General features: G+C 44.2%; 1 protein-coding gene across 1 annotated transcript in view; it reads left to right on the top strand.

The window, feature by feature from the left end:
• LOC146359432 (uncharacterized) overlaps positions 1-27,286 on the top strand; it is a 59,199-nt gene extending 31,913 nt beyond the window's left edge. Inside the window, exons 3-4 of the mRNA XM_084815109.1 lie at positions 1,104-1,169; positions 26,733-27,286. Coding sequence (XP_084671235.1) covers positions 1,104-1,169; positions 26,733-26,851 — 185 coding nt within the window. The 3' untranslated portion in view covers positions 26,852-27,286. The remainder of the gene's footprint in view (positions 1-1,103; positions 1,170-26,732) is intronic.
• The last annotated feature ends 267 nt before the right edge of the window (positions 27,287-27,553 follow it).

The following is a 27,553-nucleotide window of genomic DNA, read 5'->3' as shown; positions in this document are numbered from 1 at the left end:
ACAAACAAACAATATTTTTAAATCAGAAAATGAATCCCTACATCTACTTGTCAACATGCACATAGAAGTACAAATACACACGACCTCATGTGTGAGGGTCCAAGATTTGCAGGGTCACCAGCATTGCCTCTTAATCCCAGTTCATCTGTCCTACCTCCCCTATGCTACCTTCTTTCTGGAACAGAATAGAGCTCTGTAGCTGCTGAACACCAATGTTGCGAGCAGGCAAAGTGGGTAAAGATAAAGTGTGGTTGGAAGGTCCTTCTCTCAGAGATGTAAGACCTCTAAGCAACTACTGAGCTTGCCTTTGGCACTCATCACAAGTTTAAAACAAGATTACTGGAACAATCAGTTTTATTAATATTAAGGGTGTTTCCAGATGAGGCTGTTATTGTGCATCACCCTGCCTCATTCACAGAATTTTATAGGGTTGGCTCGCTGGCTGGGTGTCCAGATGTCATTGTCTTCCTTTTGTAACTCTCCCACGTTTTCTCACCACTCTGTACGTCTTTTTTCTTACTGCCAAATATCCGTTAAGGAGAAAAGACAGAATAGGTGCAGAATGCCTTCTAACTGGTAGCACTAGGAGCCTCTGTCTGGAAGCGCCGTAATATTCCAGTCTTAAAACGTGCTGTGATTTAAGCGATAGGCATTACCAGGCATGCCAAGAGCAGAATGTTGACATTGGAACCAGAATGTCAGACTGGAACCAGGAAGTAGCAGGACGTAAACAAACCCTCTTTAACAAATATTTGGTAATTCTCCTTTTGGTTTGAACTAGACAAAAAGAGAGCTCTGCAGATAGAAGACAGGTGTGACAACTTAATCTATACTAATGAATGATGCCCTAATACCTTTCATTGGCTCTAACCTGTTAGAACCAGGATGCATATTTGAGTTCATTTAATTTACATTAGTAATCTTTCAACATATATTCAGCCCAAGCATGTATACTCAGAAGTAAGTTCTATGATGTTCCATGGCATTTATCTCAGCTAAGTATGCATAGAATTGGATGATTGCAACCATAATCCTCCCCCTTAATATACAATCTCCATGGTCAAATGGTAGTAAAAAGCTGAGTTTCCGTTCTTCTCTTTCAGTCCACTACTCTGGATGGAATCAGGGATTTGAATCTTTTATTACCAATTGTGAATATGGAAAAAATGGTAAGTATTCAGCCAGTCTAGTGATCCAGAGTAAAAGGTATGATCTTCCTTATTTAGCTGATAACACAGGGCTAAAACAGGCATTACTTTAAATCTGTAATACTTTACTTTATTTGGCCAACCAAAAAACATCAGACCAAAAAATTGTGCAAGCTTTCAAGATCTCCAGATCTCTTCATCAGGCAAAATGTTGTAAAAGGCGGGTGGGGGTGGAGGGGAGGGGAGAAAAAAAGTGACTAGAAGGCGAAGTCGCATTGTCTGCAAGTTCAGCCTAGTCCCAAGGTGTAGTGTGGGAGGAAGAGTTTTCTGGTATTCAAATTAGGCTCAGAAAATTATGTGATGTTTAAAGAAAGCTCCTTCTGCCCCTGGTTACACTAGGAAGAAGCCAGGTGGTGGGGGATGATGGATCCTCTATTTGGGGAAATATAAAATGCAGCTATTTACAGAAGTGTTTTCCTGGTCAAAGCACATGGGCTCCTTTTGCTGAAGGGTCACAGAGAGAAATTAGGCAGTCTTTATATTAACAAAGCAGGAGTTCATTTAAATACTGTTCTAGGTCATAATCCCCAAACTGGAATATTGTATGGTTGTTGTAAATACTACAAATCACTTGGCAGAAGTGTGGTAAAAATGCCAAATATTAAGAGTTGCCATGGGTGGTAAGGTGAGAGCAGGACATAGCAATTGCTGTTGCGTCTAGACCATGGAAAGGCAACGTGATGCTTCCAGACTCCTTCCTTCATGCCCACCAAGAAACCCCAACTCCTTTCAATTTTTATTACATTTTTTAAAAATACATTTTTTAAAAATACATTTTCTTACTAACAGTTGGGATTGCTTCAAAGCAAAGTTAGAGCCTCTAGCTACTGCCATCGTAATTCCCCATGAATGCCTATGGGCAGGTTATTTGCCCTTTGTGACTTGCCATGCCCACTCATGGTAGGCATTTTATGATGCCCAGGATAGTTTCTCAAATTTTTGAATGTGCCCATGGGCCCAAAAGGTTGCCTACCCTGCCCTATGCTGTATTTCCCCAAGAATCAGTGAAGTGTGGGGACAGTCAATCTGCTTAAAACCATACTCAGACATGTACACCCATTTTAGTAGCATCTCACAGTTTTGGATTATCATACCTCAATTTAATAAACTATGGTAACCAGGTTTGGAACAACCCAGGGTCTTAAACCAGCTTCAAACTGTGGTTTAACAACTTGACTTGTTCTCAACCTGGTAACCATATTTTCCCAGTTTGGACCAAATGGAAAACTATGGTTAACAGGAGATTTCTTGCTGTGTGCTGCAAAGGGAGGAGGGAACAGGCTGGATGTGTAGGTAGAAGGCATGTGCACATCTTGACCTATTAAACCATGATATGATCATCTGAACGGGACCAAAGACAAATATAGACTATTTAAACAATATTCCATGCCTACTTGTTCTTTAGCAGGCTTTCTCCATAAATAGAACCAGCTTCACCAAGTACATAATGTGTCCTCCATTTCCATTTGGAAGCAATGAATCTGTCACCATTAGTGACAGGTCCAACAGATGACAGTCGTCCCAGGTAGATGAAGTATTTTTATGACACTGAATTTTATTCAGTGATGCCCATATTTCTAACATTAAAGGAGAATTGTTATTGAGAATGACAGGGTAGTCCTATCTAAACTCTTAAACTACCCCCAAATTTACTATCAGATACTTAAAGTTTGTTGCAGACTCCCCTGTGATAAAATACGGGTCATCGCTCTGCAAATGGAGGAGAAGAACATAAATTGGTTGTAAAAGTAAAAGGAGTTTAGAACTCTGAAGAAAAGAGTTTGGCTGGACTATAAAGTAGGGCAGGATGGAGGCAAGGTATTTACTTATTTTTTTAAAGTTGGGATTCTTTGGATTTTATTTAACTTTAACTGGAAGAATGCATATAAGATACATAATATTTGGCCAGTGGGATGTAACTTATTTACCCCTGATATATGCATCAATAAATAAACTGATCCAGCTGGAACTGGCAGTGGCACTGACATTATAATTGCTAACTTCAAATTGTGTTGTAACCAGGCACAGTGAATTAACTGTGCACTGTCCTTTCAGTACAACCCAGTATCCAGCCTTCTCCTTCCCATGCTGCAGGCCTGTCTTTTAGAGCTGTGCCAAGGAGGCTTATTAGGGCTATATACAATGCATCTCCGAAGCCTGAATTTAGCAGTCATTGTTGGACTTTTTTTAAAAAATGTACCAAGACAGCCTGTGGGAGCAAAAGGATGGAAGAAGAGAAAGCCCTTTGGTTAAGAACATAAGAAGACCCATGCTGAATCCGTCCAGGGGTCCATCTAGTCCAGCTTCTGTTCATGTAGTAGGCAGTCAGATGCCTGTGGGAAACCCAGAAGGAGGACATGAGTGCAACAGCATCATCCCGTGCATATTCCTCAGCAACTGGTATACGGAGGCATACTGCCACTGATACTGGAAGTAATATATAGCCATCATGACTAGTGATGTGTGAACATACTCCTGCGTGAATTTGTTATTTCCTTGGCTATTAACAAACTCACCCATGTAAGTCTGGATGAGAGTTTTCACTTAAAGCAAACTCTCGTACCATGTAAACAATCTTTTGCAACATCAACGTGCATTTTGGGAGCTGTAGTTTGGAAACTATATGCATCACTGCATTATGTATCCCCTTCCTGATTGGTTGTTTTCATGTGGCCTCTCACAGAAACACTCCACCCACCAGCAACAGTAAGTAAAGTACACGTTTACTTACCAAACAAAATAAAAGAAAGTCAGCAATGACCCAAATTTGATTCGACATCAGTAAGAGGGAAAGAGAGTGCTGAGTCTGAATAGGAAACCAAGCCATGTGTGAGAACAAACAGAGAAAAGGGGTGTGCGTACACCTACTTGGCTTTTTGTTCAAATGTGATTGGTTGTGGGGTAAAGTGACATCATCACAATTTATTGTAAATAAGAAAAGGGTTAATCCAACCAACTCAGCACATGCACAGAAACAGTGTTTTTTAGGTACAGACTGTGCATGCTCAGAAGCTCAGAGTCAATTCCGAACTTAATAGCAAATTCATAAAATGCTGGTCTGAGCATTATGAATGGGCGAAGTTCGACTAGCAAGCCAACTACTTACAAAATTTGGTGGCATCATTAATCATGACTAGTAGCCATTGGTAGCTTTATCCGCCATGAATTTGTCCAATCCCCTTTAAAAGCCATCCAAATTGGTGTCCATCACTACATCTTGTGGTAGTGTATTTCATAGTTTAACTGTGTGTTGTGAGAAGAACTGCTTCCTTTTATTTGTCCTGAACCTCCTACCATTCAGCTTCATGGGATCACCTGGGGTTCTAGTATTATGGGGGGGGGGTAATATTATGAGAGAGGGTTCTTGAGGTGAAATCCAATGCAGTCCATTGGTTTGTTTTGTTTTTTTGACAGTTCTGGAAACAACCCAGCAAGTTTGGGCAGGTCTGACAGTAACACCCTGTGGTTTTTGGTGGTTCTGATGACGGAGCCAAGTGCAAAAGTTGTCTGTTCACATAAGCTAGAAAGATATTCAGAATCTAAGAGGGAATGCTGTCTTTCAGATTAACAGACAGAATGGAAAGGTTGACAAAGACAAAAGTCATTTCTTTTATTCTTAGAAATTTCCACAAAATTGTTTTGTAGACAAGAAAGTAATTCAGCATTCCTAGTAATATAGAGTACACAGTGATCCAAGAACAACTGCACTTCAGACAAGGAAATATATAGGTTTTTGGGGGGAAAAAACACTTTTTTTTTACATATTTGTCATCAAGACAGACAGAGATGGTCTAGGCTAAAGCTAATGTGAATATTTGCAAATGTTTGAAATTGATCAAAATACACAGTTCTGCTTTTTAAATTTCTAAGGCAAAACATTTGCATTTTGGATATGAAATTTTATCTCAGAATTTTCATTTTAAGTGTTTTGACACTGGCACCTCTTGATTTTGTGAGACATCAAGGAATGAAATCCTCATAAGCTGTTAATGATCAAACACTAATTAGCATTGCATGTTACCCATCAAATGATATCAGGTAATGAACAACCTTTCATATCAACTTCAAATACCATTGCATGTCAGCTGTCAAATACTATCTAGTATCAGCTGTCACATGAAGCTTAAAAGGGAATTCGACAGAGAGGACAAATATATCAATATGCAACCTCCAGATTCCAAGGAAGTATTCAGGTAGCAACAATGAGTGAGGTCTGTTGCCTGGTTGGTCACTGTGAGAAATGGTGTTGAACTAGATGTGGATAGTTAGTCTGATCTGGCAGGACTCTTCTTACATTCGTAATAGAACCACAGAGCACTGAATGCTGATTCACATATCAAATATTTAGTGAACATTCAGCAAAAATCCAACATCTAAATTTGCCAAGAAGAATTGTGGGGGCAGATTATGTGAGTTCATTTTAACTCTACCTCAGAAAGATTTCTTATAGCATCTTGATCCTTGGCATTCACTTTGAAAGCAGTGCTTGTTGCGCTTCTCAACTGCGGAGTGAGGCTTTAGTCTGTCAAATAGCTTGCTGATGAGCTGATGGAGTCACTCGAAGGTCACTGATGCCCAACTTTGCCTTGTCAACTCTTTTTGTCGAAAGAATTTACATGACTGTGCCTGAACTGGTGTGACTCCTCTCAGCATGCATCATAATACCTTGACGTTAAATAGCCCAGTGTCATCACGGTTTGGAGTATAATTTTTTTAGAGCAAACTCACTGTTTGGAGTGGGGGTCCAACTCATACATTGTTTTCTTTTTGCTATTGGTAGTTTCTGGAAATCATGGGCAAAAACTAAGCACATATATTCCCCCTTTGCTGTGTTCACTTCTTAGCTAACAAGCACATTGGCAACAGATACACTCATGTCTGCTCCTCTCCTGTATGTTTAACTCATTAACAAAGGAGTAAACATAGCACTGATATCCACAAGTACAAAATACACTTGCTGCACATTGTTTCTGAATGGTGCATGTATTAAACATACATTTATTCTTGGCATATCTTATGTCACCCTAAAAACCTGTCTAATCTTCCATGTGGTAATGGTACAGGAGAAGTACTCAGAACAAGCAATAGTTAGATCAATGTCAAAATACAATCCACAGTTTGTTAATAATGAATAATGATATAACGAAGTCACTAATAATAAAATCAACCATGACTGACAATATTAATGTATTTCCTCAGCATAGCTTCAAAGATCACATCATTAGCAATGTTTGTAAATAATAATAAATAATAAAATCTTACATTAAACCATAGTTTAGTGTGATGTGAATGATCAGGAACAAGTTGCAATGAGCCTTAGGCATGCATGCTCCACCCTTCCCTCTCCTCCTCCCATGTGGCCAGGAGAAGGGGTTCAGAAGCTTCCACTTTTGTTTAACCACAGCTTGCTATGTCGTCCAGACCTGGAACTGGGGTGAACATTAACTATGGTTAGTTTAACAAAACCAGCATCAGTAACTATGGTTTAAAGTTGGTTTGTTTTGAAACTAACTATACTTAATGTTAACCACAGTTTGTTGATCTGGGTGACATGACAAACGGCAGTTAAGCAAAAGCGGAATTGAAAGTTTCCAAACTCTTCAAAGCAGGCATGTAGGTGGAAGAAAGTGAAGTGGGAGAGCCCAAGGTTCACTGCAGCTCATTCTTGTTCATTCACATCACTCTAAACTGTGGTTTAGTGTGACTTGTGAATGCTACCAATCTACTTGTTTTGTACTCTGCATTTGTGATTAGACAAATGGCTGTGCATTTTTGTGCAAAGGAAAAGTGGCTCAAAGTGTGCTGGAAATGCCTCCAGGATGGTGCTAGGCACAATGGCAGACTTAGAGCAGTTCAAAGAAGATAGCTCCTGAAGTGTTCCAAGGGTCTCTAGAAGTTATTTGGCTGAGTGGCTAATGGATGCATCTTGTCTCTAAATTCATTCAGATTAACATATGTCATCTCCCAGTGTTGACAAGGCAGGGGTGGAGCACTTGTTAACAAGGTCTGCACCCAAAGTAAGATGGATCCAAATGGTTTTTTGACTGCCCTGGGGAAGTTTCCTGTGGCTTCAGCTAGCTGTTCTGTCAAAACCCTGGCTGATCCCTGGGACCCCTTCATGGATCACTGCCTTGTTGTGGCGAAGGGGCTTGCGTAACTCAGTGAAGCCATAAGCTATGCCGTGCAGGGCCACCCAAGACGGACAGGTCATGGCAGAGAGTTCTGACAAAATGTGGTCCACTGGAGAAGGAAATGGCAACCCACTCCAGTATTCTTGCCAAGAAAACCCCATGGAACGTATCACAAGGCTAAAAGATATGACGCCGGAAGATGAGCCCCTCAGGTCGGAAGGTGTCCAATATGCTACTGGGGAAGAGCAGAGGGTATTTCCAAGTAGCGCCAGAAAGAGTGAAGCGGCTGGGCCAAAGCCGAAAGGACACTCAGCTGTGGATGTGTCTGGTGGTGAAAAGAAAATCCGATGCTGTAAAGAACAATATTGTTTAGGAACCTGGAATGTCAGATCAATGAATCAAGGTAAGCTGGAGGTGGTCAAACATGAGATGGCAAGATTGAACATCGACATCTTGGGAATCAGCGAACTCAAATGGACAGCCATGGGCGAATTTAATTCAGGTGACCATCATATCTACTATTGTGGGCAAGAATCCCTTAGAAGAAATGGAGTAGCACTCATAGTCAACAAAAGGGTGGGAAAAGCAGTACTGGGGTACAATCTGAAAAATGATTGTACCCATCGCAGGACAGGAAGGCCTGGCGTGCTATGGTCCATGGGGTCACGAAGAGTCGGACACGACTGAACGACTGAACAGCAACAGATCCCTGGGATAGGGAAATGACCCGGGTGATTGAAACAATTTTTCCCAAGCATCCTCTTCCTGCCTTTGAAGCCAAAAGAACTTCTTGGTTTTCCAAAGAGCTCAGAGGTACAAAGCAGCAGGGTCAATGACTATATCAATTTGTGGAGGAAAACTTGGAATGAATTTGACTGGACACAGGTTAGAACCCATATTGTGTGATAAGTTACAAGGAAGTGTTACACCTCCATGAAAGAATATGGGAGCCAAGGATTCATTAAAAATATGGATAGAGAAATACAGAAATCACTCCTAAGACTGTCTAAGATATGCCTTGTATGCAACATTGCACACCTGTAGCATGTATTGCTACGTGCTACAATGCCAAGTTCTGCACCTAGGAAAAAGAAACCAAATGCACAGTTACAAGATGGGGGATACGTGGCTCAACAACACTACAAGCGAGAAGGATCTTGGAATTGTTGTCGATCACAAGCTGAATATGAACCAACAATGTGATGTGGCTGCAAAAAGGCCAATGGTCTTTTGGGCTGCATTAATAGAAGCATAGCTTCCAAATCCCGGGAAGTACTAGTTCCCCTCTACTCAGCACTGGTTAGGCCTCATCTGGAGTACTGTGTCCATTTCTGGGCACCACACTTTAAGAAGGATGAAGGCAAACTGGAGAGGGTTCAGAGGAGGGCAATGAAGATGATCAGGGGACTGGAAACAAAGCCCGATGAGGAGAGGCTGAAAGATCTGGGCATATTTAGCCCTGAGAAGAGAAGACTGAGGGGAGATATGATAGCGCTCTTCAAGTACTTGAAAGGTCACAGAGAGGAAGGCCAGGATCTCTTCTTGATCATCCCAGAGTGCAGGACACAGAATAATAGGCTCAGGTGACAGGAAGCCAGATTCCAGCTGAACATCAGGAAAAACTTCCAGACTGTTAAGAGCAATACGACAATGGAACCAATGACCTACGGAGGTGGTGGGCTCTCCCACACTGGAGGCATTCAAGACGAGGCTGGACAGCCCTCTGTCAGGGATGCTCTGACTTGGATTCCTGCACTGAGCAGGGGGTTGGACTCGATGGCCTTGTAGGCCCCTTCCAACCCTACTATTCTATGATTCTACATCTAAAAATGTAGACACAGTCGCACATAATAAACATATGTATCCAGCCACATGTACTAGGGAGGCAATACGGGCTATGGCTCCACATTATAAATTAAACACATTGGCTGCCATGTAACACACTTCATCTACACACACTGCCATTTCTGTACAATAGGGGTGGGTAACTTCCACCCGTCAGGGGGGCATATTGCCTGGAGCCCCCTGGGGGCTGCACCTTCCCCCACTGCTGAAATGGGTGCCACCACCAAATGCAGGACCCCTCCTGCAATTCTAAAAGGAAACAAAGTACAAGAGGAGCATGCACCTTGTCTACAAGTAGAATTGCTCTCCTGGGAGGGTTCCCGGAGCACAGCTCTGCTTCCAGTCAAGGCACATGCTCCCCACGCTCCTTGCTTTCTTGCAACAGGTGGGCAGGGAGAGGGATGGTACTGCCACTGCAGCAGTGGCAAATTCAGCAGTGGGGGGTGGTGCCAGAACGGACATGTGGGTGTCACCAATCTCGCTGCACAAAATGGATTTGTTACTAATGGAGATAGCTTCTTACTAACAGAGGTGGCGTGAAAACATTTTTTTTTAAAAAAAGCATTAAAATCCACTGACTTTTAGTATTATACCAGCTGTACTGAAATTCTGCATTTTTATAGATCCTATATTTCCACGACACAAAGGAAAAACCATGCCACATTCTCCAGCGTATATATTTTGTCAAAAGAAAATGAAATAAAAATATGCTGCTAATTCAGACAAATGGTCAGCTGCTGTGGAATGCTTTCCATGTGGAAACCTTTTGCAGGTTTCCTGGTTTAAAATGTTTTACAGTTTGCTGGTCCTTTTGCCAGGACAAAAATATCTCCTGTTACGTTAAATTCAAGGATATTTAAAATTTATTCGATGCAGTAAGGTAATGTTTTATTTTATTTATTTTTTAAAGCATTTTATACATATAGATTTTCTATATCCCACATGAATGCATGGCCACTATAAATAGCCCAATGGCTTAAAGTGCAAAAGAAATTGCTCCAGTTAATATGTTTACCCAAAGAGAGGTAACAAGAGCTGGGAGGACTGTTAAGCGAGCTGTCAAATAGAGCTGCCAGGCCCAATCTGAGTGGCCATTTATACATAGAATCATAGAATAGTAGGGTTGGGAGGGGCCTACAAGACCATCGAGTCCAACCCCCTGCTCAGTGCAGGAATCAAGTCAGAGCATCCCTGACAGGTGGCTGTCCAGCATCGTCTTGAATGCCTCGAGTGTGGGAGAGCCCACTACCCCCCTAAGTAATTGGTTCCATTGTTGTATTGTTCTAAAAGTCAGGAAGTTTCTCCTGATGTTCAGCCGGAATCATATCTCCCCTCAGTCTTCTCTTCTCAAGGCTAAACATGCCCAGGTCTTTTAGTCTCTCTTCACAGGGCTTTGTTTCCAGTCCCCTGATCATCTTTGTTGCCCTCCTCTGAACCTTCTCCAGCTTGTCCGCATTCTTCTTAAAGTGTGGTGCCCAGAACTGGACAGACTACTCCAGATGAGGCCTAACCAGTGCTGAGTAGAGGGGAACTAGTACTTCCCGGGATTTGGAAGCTATGCTTCTATTAATGCAGCCCCAAATATTATTTGCCTTTTTTGCAGCGACATCACATTGTTGGCTTGTATTTAGCTTGTGATCGACAACGATTCCAAGATCCTTCTCGCTTGTAGTGTTGTTGAGCGACGTATCCCCCATCTTGTAACTGTGCATTTGGTTTCTTTTTCCTTGGTGCAGAACTTGGCATTTATCCCTATTAAATGTCATTCTGTTGTTTTCTGCCCAGCGCTCCATCCATCGGCAAAAACAGGGACCAAAGAGGACCCCAGTGTGCATAAGATTCTTGTATGTTAATTTGTATGGTTAGCTGCACGTTTAGTAATAACAACAGTAATTTAAATACAAAAGCAATGCATTCACCATAGTGGGGGAGACTGACCAGGTGAGCACGTAGGCCTGCTCAGTCTCCTGTCCAGGTGTGAGCTGTGGATGGGCCACTTCAAGGCCCTTCTCTGCTCCCTCTTCCGATGGTTTCTTGTGGTTTCTTTAAACCTGACTTGGACAAGACAGCCCTTCAAACAGAGGACTGTCACTTGGCAGTAGGGATGGTGGAAAAATCCGCCACAGACTCCAATGTGTCTGGACTCCATGGCGGAATGGACTACTTGCCCCCGCCACCCCCCAAAATCCTCCCTAGACAGACCCTACCTGCTTCCGACTGGTCTGTCCGCTGCCCTGGACGACGACTACAAATGGTGTCCGGCGTAGGGGATGCCATTTGCGTCCCTGCTCTTTTGGTAATAGGCTATGTAAATATTTATGTACCTATCATGGCAAAGAGCAGGGATGCAAATGGCGTCCCTTACGCCGGACGCCATTTGCAGCCGCAGCCCAGCAGTGGACAGAAGTCCAGTTGCGGTCAGGCCTGGCCGGTGGCTCCCCAGACTCGCTGTGGAGCGCAGCCGGCCGGGCAGGATTATGGGGGGAGGGACGGATTGCCTCCCCCCGTGAACGCCTGGACCGGAACAGGGTGAGTATTCCGTACACCCCTACTTGGCAGCCCTTCAAATAGAGGACTGCCCTCTGTAAAGTAGGACACATGGTCACCCTATGGTTCCTGCAAGCCACACAGGAAGTGAATCCTGTGGGGAATGTTGTGAACCCAAATGGATTAGCTGGACTGGCGTAGGTGGCACCCTGTAGATCAATATTAACAATACTAAGCCCCATCCTGTATCTGTACCTCTTCCTAGAGATGCGTCCCAACCACACCTCCTGTTGGTCGGGACGCCAACAGATGCCCCTGTTGGTCAGGACGCCCCATCCTACTGCGGCCACTGGGTGGAGCCACAACCTGGTTGCAGTCTATGAAAGCAATGCTCTGCGTGTCTACTCAGACATGAGCCCCATTGCGTTCGTTTGGACATCCTTCCTGGTCAGTGTGGATAGGACTGCAGCCAATCTCCCGCAGATCTTCTCCTGGTGGCTCATGAGCCACCACTGACTCACAGTCTGACCTAAGGTGGGCCATAGCAGGAGCACCGGCACCACCATTCGCATTTATTTTTAAAGAGAGAGAAAAGGAGACAGGTTTCATTAGCCATCTCAGCTGCTGGGGGAGGTGAGCGCTAAATCAAAATTTAGAGAGGCAGTGTGGTGTAATGGCTAGAGTGTTGTACTGGGAGTCGGGAGATCTGGGTTCTAGTCCCCACTCAGCCATGGGAGTTCACTGGGTGACTTTGGGCCAGTCACTACCTCTCAGCCCAACCTACCTCACAGGGTTGTTGTTGTGAGGATAAAATGGAGAGGAGGAGGATTATGTACGCTGCCTCAGGTTCCTTAAAGAGGAAAAAAGGCAGGATATAAATGTAATAAATAAATAAATAAAATATTTAAGATGTGTTTGAAGTGAGTGTAGTGTGTGGTACATTTGGTCCATGGCTGATCTGATGTTCACATGCACACCAAGATCCAAACCTGTGGCTAAAATGAGGAAGGCGTAGTAGATATTGCGCTCCTGTTTTGGTTTTGCCTTGACACTAGGCCACCTGATGTGCATCTGTGAGATTTAAGAAAGGACCAAATAAGATGACTTTTCCCAAATTAGAATTACTCTTCAGTAGATTCTACCTTTGTAAGTTTGGTTGGGGAAATTTGACTCAGGCTCTGAGGCTTATATGTGATTTGGCCTATAGCTAATTACAGTTCATAGCATCGTTCTCATGGTCTTTGTGACAATCTAACTTTTCCCTCATTCCTTTTGCAATGAATTAGAATGAATAGAGTTGAAAAACTTGTGGTTATTATGAAAAGGGATTAGGAATGAATCATTAATAGGGGCACATCTACAGTATGAACATAAGTGAAAGTTAGCAATAATGGTTTTCCCCAAGGGACAACAGGAATGGTAGTTTTGTGAGGTATTTTTTAGGTTCAATACATGCGTTACAATTGTGGCACATGAGCCACCTGAAAACAGAGTTCATAGAATCATAGAATAGTGGGGTTGGAAGGGGCCTAAAAGACCATCGAGTCCAACCCCCTGGTTATTTGAGAACCATTCCATGTGGAAAGAGGTTTCTGTGGAGGGCCCACATACAGCTGTGGTTTCAACTACACTGTTGTGACCCCCTGGAAAAGATGAGTGCTGGTGGTTGTTCGAAATGCCTCACCTTGTGTGGAGAACAGCTATTTTGAGAGGTGATTCAAACTTTAATGCAGATGAATGTGACAGTCCTTACAGGAGTGATTCACCTCTAGAAAATACATGGGGGAAACACTTTTGAACACAAATTTATCATTCCATTTTTAATAGTTACTTGTTTGGAACAACCCTCATGGCAAACTTTCCTGCTACATGCAAGGTTAACATGTCACAAAGGAATGTTCTAGCCCAGGCCTCTCACTGGGGATGTCAGAGAAATCCGCAATGGAATCAAATGACTTCGGATTTCTATGACTCTGACCCATGGATTCCACAGTGGACTGGCTTTTCCTGAGTTGCATGGATTCTGCAGACTTGCAGACTGTTTTTTATTTTTTACTTTCTGGAATTTTATGCAAATGTAGTCATGGAAAAATACATAAAATAAAAAATGTAATCCAAGGCAAACCATTCAACATCACAGTAATTCAAGTCTATGCCCCAACCACTGATGCTGAAGAAGCTGAGGTTGATCGGTTCTATGAAGACGTACAACACCTTCTAGAACTAACACCAAAAAAAGATGTCCTCTTCATCAAGAGGTGCTGCAACCTATCCCCAAATAGTTTCAGCACCTTGGGATAGCTGCTTTAGAGTTCTGGCTGGTTCTGACTGAAACCCAGACTGGATTCACAGCCCCACTGAAACCAGTCACCAGCCTCCAAAGATCGGATCTCACATTTCTTTCTTGTGACCTGTTGTTTTAGGCTTCCTAAAGATCTTCAAGGTAAGCTGGAGGTGGTCAAACATGAGATGGCAAGATTGAACATCGACATCTTGGGAATCAGCGAACTCAAATGGACAGGCATGGGCAAATTTAATTCAGGTGACCATCATATCTACTATTGTGGGCAAGAATCCCTTAGAAGAAATGGAGTAGCACTCATAGTCAACAAAAGGGTGGGAAAAGCAGTACTGGGGTACAATCTTAAAAATGATAGAATGATCTCAGTACGAATCCAAGGCAAACCATTCAACATCACAGTAATTCAAGTCTATGCCCCAACCACTGAGGCCAAAGAAGCTGAGGTTGATCGGTTCTATGAAGACCTACAACACCTTCTAGAACTAACACCAAAAAAAGATGTCCTCTTCATCATAGGGGATTGGAATGCTAAAGTAGGAAGTCAAGAAATCACCGGGATAACAGGCAGGCATGGCCTTGGTGTACAAAATGAAGCAGGACAAAAGCTAATAGAGTTTTGCCAAGAGAACACGCTGATCATAGCAAACACTCTTTTCCAACAGCACAAGAGGCGACTCTACACATGGACATCACCAGATGGTCAATATCGAAATCAGATTGATTATGTCCTTTGCAGCCAAAGATGGAGAAGCTCTATACAGTCAGTAAAAACAAGACCTGGAGCTGACTGTGGCTCAGATCATGAGCTGCTTCTTGAAAAATTTCGGCTTAAATTGAAGAACGTAGGGAAAACCACTAAACCATTCAGGTATGACCTAAATCATATCCCTGATGAATATACAGTGGAGGTGAGGAATAGATTTCAGGGATTAGACCTGATAGACAGAGTGCCTGAGGAACTATGGACAGAGGTCCGTAACGTTGTTCAGGAGGCTTTACAAGTAGCTGAGGAAAGACGGGAAGTGAAAAGCAAGGGAGAAAGGGGAAGATATATCCAACTGAATGCAGAGTTCCAGAGAATAGCAAGGAGAGACAAGAAGGCCTTCTTAAATGAACAATGCAAAGAAATTGAGGAAAACAACAGAATGGGAAAGACTAGAGATCTCTCCAAGAAAATCGGAGATCTCAAGGGAACGTTTTGTGCAAAGACGGGCATGATAAAGGACAAAGAAGGCAGGGACCTAACAGAAGCAGATGAGATTAAGAAGAGGTGGAAAGAATACACAGAAGAACTAGACAGGAAAGATCTTAATGTCCCTGATAGCCATGATAGTGTGGTCACTGAACTTGAGCCGGACATCCTCGAGAGTGAAGTCAAGTGGGCCTTAGGAAGCATTAGTAACAACAAAGCTAGCGGAGATGACAGTATTCCAGCTGAGCTATTTAAGATCCTAAAAGATGATGCTGTTAAAGTGCTGCACACAATATGCCAACGAATTTGGAACACTCAACAGTGGCCGCAAGACTGGAAAAGGTCAGTTTACATTCCAATTCCAAAGAAGGGCAACGCCAAAGAGTGTTCAAACTACCGCACAATTGCACTCATTTAACATGCCAGCAAGGTGATGCTCAAAATCCTACAAGCTAGGCTTCAGCAGTATGCGAACCGAGAACTACCGGAAGTACAAGCTGGGTTTCAAAGAGGCAGAGGAACTAGAGATCAAATCGCCAACATTCGCTGGATCATGGAGAAAGCAAGAGAATTCCAGAAAAACATCTATTTCTGCCTCATTGACTACGCTAAAGCCTTTGATTGTGTGGATCACAACAAACTGTGGCAAATTCTTAAAGAGATGGGAGTACCAGACCACCTTACCTGTCTCCTGAGAAACCTGTACGAGGGTCAAGAAGCAACAGTAAGAACCAGACATGGGACAACCGATTGGTTCAGAATTGGGAAAGGAGTACGACAAGGCTGCATATTGCCACCCTGCTTATTTAACTTATATGCAGAGTACATCATGAGAAACGCTGGGTTGGATGAATCACAGGTCAGAATTAAGATTGCCGGGAGAATTGTCAACAACCTCAGATATGCAGACGATACCACCCTAATGGCAGAAAGCGAAGAGGATCTCAAGAGCCTCTTGTTGAGGGTGAAAGAGGAGAGTGCAAAAGCTGCTTTGAAACTCAACATTCAAAAAACTAAGATCATGGCATCTGGCCCCATTACTTCCTGGCATATAGAAGGGGAAGAAATGGAAGCAGTGACAGATTTTACTTTCTTGGGCTCCAAGATCACCGCAGACGGTGACTGTAGCCATGAAATTAAAAGACGCTTGCTCCTTGGGAGGAAAGCTATGGCAAACCTAGACAGCATAGTAAGAAGCAGAGACATCACCTTGCCGACAAAGGTCCATCTAATCAAAGCTATGGTTTTCCCAGTAGTAATGTATGGCTGTGAGAGCTGGACTATAAGGAAGGCTGAGCGCCGAAGAACTGATGTTTTCGAACTGTGGTGCTGGAGAAGACTCTTACGAGTGCCCTGGACTGCAAGGAGGTCAAATCAGTCCATCCTAAAGGAAATCAACCCTGACTGCTCATTGGAAGGACAGATACTGAAGCTGAAGCTCAAATATTTTGGCCACCTGATGCGAAGAGAAAACTCTCTGGAAAAGACCCTGATGCTGGGAAAGACTGAAGGCAAAAGGAGAAGGGGACGGCAGAGGATGAGATGGCTAGATAGCATCACCGATGCAATGAATATGAACTTGAGCACACTCCGGGAGATAGCGCAGGACAGGAAGGCCTGGCATGCTATGGTCCATGGGGTCACGAAGAGTCGGACACGACTGAACGACTGAACAACAACCCTCCTTTACTCCCTGGCTCCCAGGAGCTTGAGGCAGCATACATGGCCCTTTCCCCTTGTTTTATCCTCAGAGCAACCCTGTGAGCTGGTGACTGGCCCAAGGCCAGCCAGTGAGTTTCATGGCCAAGTGAAGATTTGAACCTGGGTCTCCCAGTCCTTCTTTTCTGATTTCCTTCACGTGGGGCTCCCATTTTGAACATGCAACCCCCACTCAGGGGTTGTTGTGTCGTGGAAACCTGGAGAGTGTGGGTTATGTGAGGGTTACACATCCCTCGCATAACCCATATTCTGTTCAACCTTCACATAACCCAAACTCCCTAGGTTCAAATGACATGACCGCCTCTAAGCAGGGATTGCATAAGGGCCCATGGGCACCGTGGCTTGGACTGCGTTAAATAACCCATGGTGAGCCATGGTGTGTTGTCCAAACCCAGGTAGTAAGTTAGCAGGCAGCGGCATCTGTTGCTTCTCCTTCTCATCACCTCTGTTGTCTGGGCTAGACTGAGAGGCCGGTGAATAAGCAGGTTGCAGTGGTGAAGGGCAACTTCAGGGGGCTCTTGTCAATGGGCCCCTGCTGGGGTTTAGGCCTTTGGCAAGTGCCCAACCATGCGTACTTTTAACACCAGCACAGACAGCCACTCCTGAGGCGAACCTCAGGAACACGCGACACCATCAGAAGTGTCGATCAGTGACCGGGCAGAGACACAAGGGCAGGGGAGGTGGTTGCTAAGGTAAGGATAAGCCACGCCCAGTGAGAATTAATCTATTTAGACAACCCCTGAATATTACTGCAATATCCAGGGGGCATTTTCATCTCATTCCAGTCCCTGAATCTGACCAAAAAGTCTGAGCGGAATACTTTGGTGCAGCTTTACTTAGTTGTCATTTCAGGAAGACTCTGCCCATGGATCCTGGGCCTGCATCTGATAGCCCCCCTCCCACATCACTATCCCCTCCCCATTTCCTGTCTTTAAAAAAAAAATAGATGTGCAGCTTTGAACCAACCAAACAAAGTATATACATATGTTGTCAGCCTCTGGCAGTGTGTTTGTGGAAGAGGGTAGAATTCTCCACAGGAGATGATTCATATGCAGTATTCTGGTTAAGGCTCGCTCTCACTAACTCAAGGAAAACATATGGTACTTATATAAACTTTGAAAATGAAATGTACTGATGATTTGGCCAGTGTTATAGCATCTGTGTCAGTTCTGTCAACATCTGTCAAATTTTCAGCTTTCCATGCCAAGCAAACATTAAAGAAAGATAAGAGGAGGAAGTGAAAGAGGGGCTAACTTTACATTACCCTCTAATGCAGCTTTCCCCAATCTGGTGTCCTCCAGATGTTTGGGACTACAGTGTCCAGCATTCCCGACTATTGGCCATGCTGGCTGGGGCTAATGGGGGTTGTAGTCCAAAACACCTGGAGGACACCATTTTGGGGAAGGCTGAACTACAATATGTAGCAGTGATTAACGCTCCCCTTTAAAAGGCCTGCATCAGGAGGGAATTTGGAGGAGGGAAGCAGGAGAGGAACAGAGTGTGTAGCCCTTTTCCTGCCTCCCTCTGCAATTTGGGAGGCTGCTTGGAGGGAATGACAACATGGGGAAAGGGTTAAACACTGTCCCTCCACCACTGCTCAATTATAGTTTCCTCCTTTCTGAAATGTTTTGTGTGTTTTTAAAAAAGAAAGAAAGGCGGCAATGAGTAACATGCAGTTTGCTCCGAAGAGAGTGAAGCAGAAATTTGGCTACTGAAAGGACTAAATGAAAAGATGAAATAGATCAAAAAGTAAAAACTGTTTCAGTCAATTTTGCCTAAAAGATAAAGCATAATAGTATTTCATGGATCTTAGGCAGCAATTCTGTGTACACTTACCAGGGAGTAACTCAGTATGGCTTACTTCTGAGTAGACATGTATAGGATTGCACTGCCAGTTACATTTAAAAAAATTACAGTGGTACTGTGGTTTTAAAAGCTCTGCTTTTATACAAAATAAACACCTATGTCATATGCATGATATTTTAAATGCTGTAAGAACTGGCAATTGACTAACGAGCAGTCTGGTATATCTTCTATATTTTAACATCCTCTAGTACAATCTCATATGTCAAATAAAATGTTGCTAAGGGTGCAATCGTATGGCTGCTAGACAGGGGCTAGATGGCCATAGGATTTTTCAGGTTTTGGGAACCAACCTCAAAGCCCATGCTCCAAGGTCAGTTCCCAGACAACTGCCTTCCTATCCTGCTCCCGCCACCTCATAGGTGATACAGATCATCTTGGGCAACATGCTCGGAAGAGCAGAGCAGAGTGGAAGGAAAGGGGGCATTCCTGGGGGTGAGGAGGGGTAGGGGTGGGGATGGCAGAAGCATCATTACAATGCTTCCTATGTGCCATCCGGCCTCCCACCACTCTGCTCCAAACCATTCAACTAGACAGCTGAAATCGGCCATCTAGCCGGTAACGCAGGGCGGGCAGAGCGTGGAGAAGATCCCTTCCACGCTCCACCCACCCTGTATTGGATAGGCAGTCACCTCTGAGTTTGGAGGCAGCCACCTATCCCAGTAGGTTTGCTTCCTCCATTTAGTTATTCCTCTAATTACTCTTGGAATTAAGTCCTCTGATATAGTCAAAGCAAACATTAGACAAATATAGTCTGCTTTCTTGCAGAGCACATTCTGTAATATTGCAATTTTAGCTCCTCAGCAGTGAAGAAATATGTAGTTATGTTTCATTTACAAACGATTAACAAATAATAATAACAAAAACAATAATACCACCAAAATACTTGGCATCTTGGCATTTGGTTAAAAACCACCAGTTCCCTGGAGCTGAGAGCTATGAGAAGATAATTTTCTTGGAAGGTCAGCAAAAACAGGCAAAACAAATGCTCTGTGTACAAAAGTCACAGTAGCCATTATTAGGACCAACTAAAATGTCACAAAGTAGTCCTAATAGTGGGTTCTAATAAGCGCATCACACTAGTGTGTCTTTCCCCCACTAATGGACCAACATAGCTGTCTACACATTTTGTTTGCATACACGTTTTTCTTCACAGTGAACACCACTTGAGATGGCATGAGTTTATTACAGTTTAAGCCTAATTCACACAAACAACAGATTAGGTGATAAAACTGTTTCCAGACTGTACCGCCTCAGACTGCATCTGAAGGACTGTGTGGCTGAATGGTGCTATACAGGATTCCTTGCACATAGAACACTAGGTATCAGGGAGAAATATTTTAGCCCAGCATTCTGTTGGGCTAGCTTTCTATATGGACATCTCTTGTTTTTGTTAAACTCATTCCATTTTTCATATACATATATAGGCTATTCACTATATAGCTTGGATAAATTCATTGCTATCAATTTATTCATCCTATCAACTGAATAGTTATCAACCAATATACTGTATTTAAGAAACATTTTTCATGACAGATAATAACATCAGAGCTTGGCTAGAAAATGTGTAGATATGTGAGTGACAAAAGCTATGAGGGCCAAACGAAATGTTCTGTCTAGCAATCATGGAGGAGCTATAGAGCCAGGGGTGCTAGTTTTGTTTTGTTTTTTTACCTCCATGTAAGCATGCACAGGGCCTGATTCAGATCAGGACCTTGATGCTCTGGGAGGGGAGGCGGGATTCAAATCTTTTCCCCTGCCTGTTTTTTTAAAAATGAATTTCCACCCCTGGCTCACAGAATCAATTGAACTGGAATCTATGGAAATCTCATGGGGGTGTGTGTGTGAGTGTGTGGAATTTCATGAAAAACAGGTGAGGGGAAAAGATTTAACCTGCCCTCCCAGAATGCTGTGGCCCCAAGCTGAACCAGGGCCACGTGTGCTAATCCTCGGAAGCATGGCCCCATCATGTGTGTTAGGCAGAACTTTTAGTTTGGCCCGGAGCATGAATGATCCATGGGCTGCTTCTTTTGCACCTAGTTGAGAAAGAGTTAGGATTTACCACCCCTCATTTGGCAACAAAGCATTTGTCCTGTGCAAATGCCCCTCTGCTGGATCATTCATGCTAAGAAGACTGAGCTCTCTGCTCTTCCTCTTGACATGGACCTTTTCCGCCACTGGTTCAGTTCTAAAGCAATAAGCTCTACTTGGCCTTGCTGTCTCCTGTGACAACATCATCTACAGCTGAATAGCTGCTGAGTGTCAGTTGACCCATAGCATCTCTGTTCACACTGCAGCTAAAACCGTTGCTCAAGGGCCAATCACAAATACGAACAAGCTGATTTACTTGGTACTGGGAGCATGGCACGGTTTTACTGTGTCGGAAAGGCTTAAGGGGGACCCTGCATCATTCTATGAAGTCTCCACCAATCAGGCTCCCAGCCTAAATATTGTGGTGACAAAATCAATGGTCTTCATGCTTCCTGCCTCATGTTTGACACCTGTGGAACTCAGGGCCATTCCAGCAAACGTCAGGTTTTTACATCTCCGTTTGAGAAACCAGAAATGCAAAGACAGATTTAAGTGCTTCTCTTGAAAACAGCCTTGGAGTGACACTTTAGCTTTATAATTCCAGCTCCCATTTGGATGGGGATACTCCAAATTCTAAGGCCTTTCCATGAGAGGGAAGTGATCATGTTTTCAGTTTTGTGTTGCTGCTTTGAATTCATTTTCTAAAGAACTTTTCTACTGAAGGCTCTAGATTCATAATGTTGTGTATGCTCTTTTAACATTATGAAGCTTTCAGTTATTATTATATTTGGTGCTGGATTTACAGTACTGCTGTCTGAAGAATGAAGTTTGCTGTCTGTCATCCTCTTCTCTTCCTTTCCTGCTGAAGCAACTGTTCTTCAATTAAATGTGTGGGCATCTGTATAGAAAAGTTGTAGGAAAGAATGATAAATGGCAGCGATTGCCACAACTGTCTGAAACAAGTTCACCTTTTCCACCATAAAATGCCTCTTTTTTCAGCTTTTGCATTGTTGAATAGGAAGGTACTAAGCTACAAGGCAAAAAATAGTATCAGGGTTTTCTAAAAAAATCAAGGATATTCACAATAACTGGCTAAAGTCCCATAAAAACCCCAAACAGCATGACAAGAACCTATCCTCAGTGGCTTCCAAGACCTACGGGATGTTGGCAGGGTCAGTCGGAAAGAAGCAAAGGAGAAATGTGGAAGAGAATTGGCTATTTGAGTCCCTAACTGCTTATGTATCCTAGAGATGGGCATTAAAGTCAGGCAGAATAGATGCCATGAAATTAAAAACTTCATGGCATCTACATGCATCTGCAGGGGTAGGCAACTCGGTGCCCTCAAGGTGTTTTGAACTACAAGTCCCATAACCCCTGACTATTGACATGCTGGCTGGGGCTTTTGGGAGTTGTAGTCCAAAACTTGAGGGCGACAGGTTGCCTGTCCCTGAGTGGAGATTTCAGGAGGGGCTTTCACACTGTCTAGAAAGTCTGATACACCAGAAGTTTCTCCAGAGATTCCACACTTCTCCAGAAACCTCCCCACCCACCAGCTGCTTTACAGCAATAAAACAATCAGGGCAGCCAGCCCTGAACCAGAATCCTTTAACACTATATAGCACAGTGGGGGAAAGGCTGAGATACGGCCAGGGAGCAAGCTTTCCATGGCCTGGTCTAAGTGAAGACTGGCTTGCTGCTTGAAAGCCCTGCTAGTGCCAGCTCCCTTTCCTTGGGCAGCTCGTTGCATTTTGTTAGTTGCAGGCAGGCTCCACCTTGTAAAATAACACCATTTGTGCTGTGTGTGGCATTGCAAACCATACAGGGTCAGCCCTACAATTAGGTGGAGTGAGGTGGCTGCCTCAGGCAGCGGATGCTGGGCATGGGCAGTAAGTGCCCCCTAGCCATCCCTGCTGAGCTTTCCCCAGCTTCTCCTCCTGAGTACCCCTCCTCCCACTAGTCCCATTCTCCTGAGCAGGCAACAGGGAGGCTTGCTTGCTGCTGGCCTGGATTAACTCTCTCATCTCACTTAGTGGCCTTCTCCCAGTGTGTCACAAGCAGCACTGTTGGGAAGGGCCCCTCAGCGAGGGAGCAGACAAAGAGGCCCTCCACACTGGTGCGGCCACTTCTGCCATGAAGCATTTGCCTGAGGGAGCCATGCCGGGTGGAAACGTGAGGGAGCAGCGGGGAGTTGCTGGAGGACAGATCTGTGAGTGCCACGTGGCCTGCCGTAGGCCCCCTCGCCTAACCTGCTGCCCTTAGTGGTGGTGGAGAACCTGTCCCATAGCCAGGCACTGAAGTCTGATCATCTGGTCGGCTTCTGTTTGTGGGATAGGGAGCGGTCATTTCAGCCTTGGCCAGAGCTGAAGCTATGTTTTGGGCCAGACCTAGAACTATCATTTTGGTATGTGTTCTTTTCCCCCCCAGATCTGGCAGTGGCTTCCAGCTTAGTCATACATGTGGCACCGCCTGTGCATGGCTGTTTATTGATTTTATTTGTTCATTTGTTACATTTATATCTTGCCTTTCCTCCAAGGAGCCCATGGTGGTTTACATGAGCCTCCTCCTTTCCATTTTACCCTCACAACAACTTTAAGAGGTAGGTTAGGCTGAGAGACAGTGACTGACCTGAAAGTTACCCAGTGAGCTTCATGGCTGAGTGAGGACTAGAACCTGGATCTCCCACTCCCAGTCAAACACCCTAACCACTACACCGCACTGGTTCTCAGGCTAATTGGCATGGCAGGACTTGCAAGCATTTTTCAAGTGGATACCATGGTTGTGTGAAGTGGCCCTATCATACATTGAAAAAGATGGACTGGGGTCTAATGTGAGAGCAGCAGCCATGATTTAGAATACAGTGGAGAGGCCACAGACCTGGTTCGCACAATCAAAACAAGCCACCAAGGCTTAAACAACCCATGGGCTGTTGTAGGGTTATTTAAGGGTCATCTAACCCTTCAGCAAGCCATGTTGCCCAGGTTTAGGCAACATGATTAGCCATGGCTGCACAGTGATTATGCAGATTGCTCCCAACATGCACCAGCATGTGCCATGGCTCACAACAAGCCACCGTGGCATGTTGAAGCCACCGTGGCTAGTTTTGATTATGTGAACTGTCCCATTGTGGGACTATTCACATATCATGCTAGCCCATGATGGGTGACTAGCCACAAAGGGTGCATTGTTTTGCAAACAACCCACCCCACATGGTTATCACACCTGCCAGACAGGCAAACAAGCACCGTGGGTTCCCCCCTCCCACTCAGCCCCCCTCCCTTCTCCTCCCCCTCATCCCAGGGGGCCTGGTGGCAGACCTGTCTTTTCTGCCACCAAGTCCCCCTTCCCAAATCCAATCACAATCTTGGCTGGGGTTGGAGCCCTTAGAAATTTTTTTCCTGGCCCTGTTTGTGCACAAACGGGGCTGGAGAAAATTCTAAGAAGTGCCCCATGCTGAAAATTGGATGCTGGGGGAATCCAACCTCCCAGCATGGGCCTTTGGGGCAACAGGACCCATGGTGGGAAGCTGGATTCCTCCCCACGTGTTTTTTTTTTTTTTTTTGCATGGGGCACTTTAAATCCCAGTGCAGACCTATGGATTGGAGACAGTGGTTAGCATGTTGTGCAAACCCAGTCTGTCTCTCTTCATGAAGAAAAGGGACAGCCTGGAGGGATTGCATTTCCCCCCTGCAATCTCTTTTCCAAACTACTTTTTTTTTCTCTCTCATCCAATCTCCAAGTTTTGGTTGAGAGAAAAGAGGCCGTGGGGAGGCAGTTACAGACGGGGAATTAATATGTGGAGTGTGTGTGTGAGAGACAGAGAGAGAGAGAGATTCAGCATCTTTCTCCACATAACCCTCCCCCTTTATGTCTGTTTGGCATGGCTGGCTAATGCTTGGGCTTGATACTATCAAATCTCATTAGATTCTGAAAAGGAGACATTCAGTGTCTCTCCCAGCAGGGGAGAAGTATAAGGTGGAGGAGCTTACATCTCCTGCAGGACCTGACTGTCTCCTTGAAAGGCCCACCTTGCACTTTAAGAACCACACCTCTGGTCCACAATCATATAGGGATGGCGGAGAAATCTGCCATGGACTCCAATGAAGCCAGATTCTTTGGAATACGGCCCCCCAGAGTCCATGGCGGAACGGACTAACCCCCCCGCCACACCCCGAAATCCCCCCTGGGATGGAACCTACCTGGCGGCGGCTGGTCTGGGTCGCCGTCTTCATCCGCTGCTGGGCTGCGGAACAAAATGGCGTCCAGCAAAGCACCAATCACGGCCAACAGCGGGGATGCAAATGGCACCCCCTCCACTGGACGCCATTTGCGTCCGCAGACCGGCCGTGGCCGGAAGTCCAGCAGTGGCCAGAGCCGACCAGCAGCTCCGCAGACTCCCCACAGAGCGGATCCAGCTGGGGAGGGAACGGATCGCCTCCCCCCGCCTGCGGACCCCCCCATGGACCCCAGGTAAGAGGATCCGTACATCCCTATAATCATGCTTCTGATAGTGGATAGTACTAGATTCACTGGAAGAAAAAGTATATGGAAAAATGCAGTTATGGAGTGCTCTGTTCTGTCACTCACACCAACTTTTGAAAACAAAAGTAGTGAGGGACATTTTGAGATTGAAAATGTGTTCACTCAGCCATGACTAAATCCAGCCATCTGGTTGGCAGAGACAGATGAAAGATTTATGCCTCAGCCATTTTTACAACCCTGAGAATCTCCGCTTTCATTTTCAAAAAATATAAGTGGCTCAAATCTCTCTGGGAAAATGTTGTGGTATCCTTTTTTTCAACCACCAAATGTTTCTCCAGAAGCCTATTTCAGAATAGCCCTCCTGTCTGGTTTCATCTTCAGAGCTTCATATGAAGAGCGTGTGTGACTCCCAAATCCAGTACGTCTCATCCTTATTGTCACTGCTGGGGACTCTTCATCATGGGAGGTTTGGGAGATCTAACAGCACAGTCCTATGCATAGCTCCATATATTTCATTTATTTATTTCATTTATTATATTTTTCTACCCCCCCATAGCTGAAGCTCTCTGGGAAGATCATAAAAATTAGATGTAAGACCCATTAATTTCAGTGGGCTTTACTCCTAGTGGGCATAGAGTTGCAGCCATATCTACAGAACGGAATATATCCTAGACACACAGCTACATCATGCCCCTGGATAGCCAACGCTCACTCCCTGCCTCTTTAGTGAAGGAGCTATGTCAGTATGGACATTCTTGTGTAACTAGATACAGTGCAAACTCAGTTCAAACAAATTCAAAGTGTTTATGATTGTCTTAAAGGCCTACCAGGTTTGGGACCTTGGTTTTTGAAGGACATCTGTTCCCACTTTAATCTGCCAGTGCACTAAGTTAATCTTTGGAGGCTGTCTCCTGGGAGCCCCTACCATCTATGGTGGTGGGGGGGGGGTGACTTAAGAGAGGGCTTTCTCAGTGGTGCCATCCCATTTATGGAACTCTCTCCCCAGGATCACATGCCTGGCACTCACCTTTCTATTTTCCTAGCCTGCTTAGCCTGTGGCTGCTTTTTGTCTGCTGTTTTATCTTTTGTATTGTTTTATTGACGTTCTTAGTGATTGATTTTTAAAAACATATTTTTATTCAACCAGCCTGGAAATATTTATATTGTAGTAGTAGTTGTTGTTATTCAGTTGTTAGAGTGTCCGACTCTTCGTGACCCCATGGACCATAGCATGCCAGGCCTTCCTGTCCTCCGCTCTCTCCTGGAGTATGCTCAGGTTCATATTCATTGCATCGGTGATGCTCTCATTTATATTGTAGGGTGGTGTACAAATCTGGTTAATAAGAAACAGACAAACTGCCTTCTGAATGATCTGCCAAGAGACAAGAAGAACTGCAGACACTGTATCTGCATCTGTGGTAAAATGGTCTTGTTCCTACAAGTCAATCCATGCATTTCCTCTTCTTTCTCTGTAGATACAGATATAAGAAGTTCCATTGCACCCATGGTAAGAGAATACAGAAATGATGGAAAACGTGTTTGCAGATCAAGTTCCGGGATCATTCACCAAAATATGAAGCAACTGTTTAATTAACAAGATTATGTATTTTAGAGTGCAAATACAGATACTTCATTTGAAATGTAAGAAATGTTTTGCTCCTAAGCCAGCTAAATTAGCCGCTGCTAAGGCTGCAATCCTAGCCACACTCACTAGGAAGTAAGCCCTATAGAGCACAGTGGGACTTACTTCCAAGTAAAGATGCATAGGATTGCACTGCTTGTCCCATTTACAACAATGGGGATTAAGTGGGTCGTTGCAAACAGGTTCTCTTGGTTTCAATGGGACTTAATCACTAGGATTAAGGTCTTTGTGTATATGCCGACAATGCACAATTGAGTAGCAGACATTTGACTTTTAATTACATTTTGCAGCATAATTTCAAAAGCAGGCTGGCTGACTGACAGGTTGCTTGAAAAAAAGAAAGAAAAGAACATAAGGGAACCTGACATTAAACGGTTGAAAATCTGCCATGGCATTTGTTGCGTCTTGTTTTTATGTGTTACTAGAAACCAAAGACATGGTTAAATGTGATTCTTTGTGGAACAGGGCAAAATAACAGAGTCATAAAACAGATACGCTCTTGGGCAGGTGGTCATGTGTTAAACTATTCACTCCTGCTTCTTGAAAAAGTGCAAATAAACGCTTGACGTTTTTGCTTTGCTTTGCCTCATACACAATTATCTATATATTGCAAGACACTACTGTATCTTGCATTTTCTTTATATACTGTACTTA

The sequence above is a fragment of the Heloderma suspectum genome, chromosome 1, assembly GCF_057233095.1.
Source record: "Heloderma suspectum isolate Gila_16-S chromosome 1, 16-S_ref, whole genome shotgun sequence".
NCBI lineage: Eukaryota > Metazoa > Chordata > Lepidosauria > Squamata > Helodermatidae > Heloderma > Heloderma suspectum.
The sequence above is the reverse complement of the archived record's forward strand: the minus strand, read 5'-3'. Positions and strand labels throughout refer to the sequence as shown.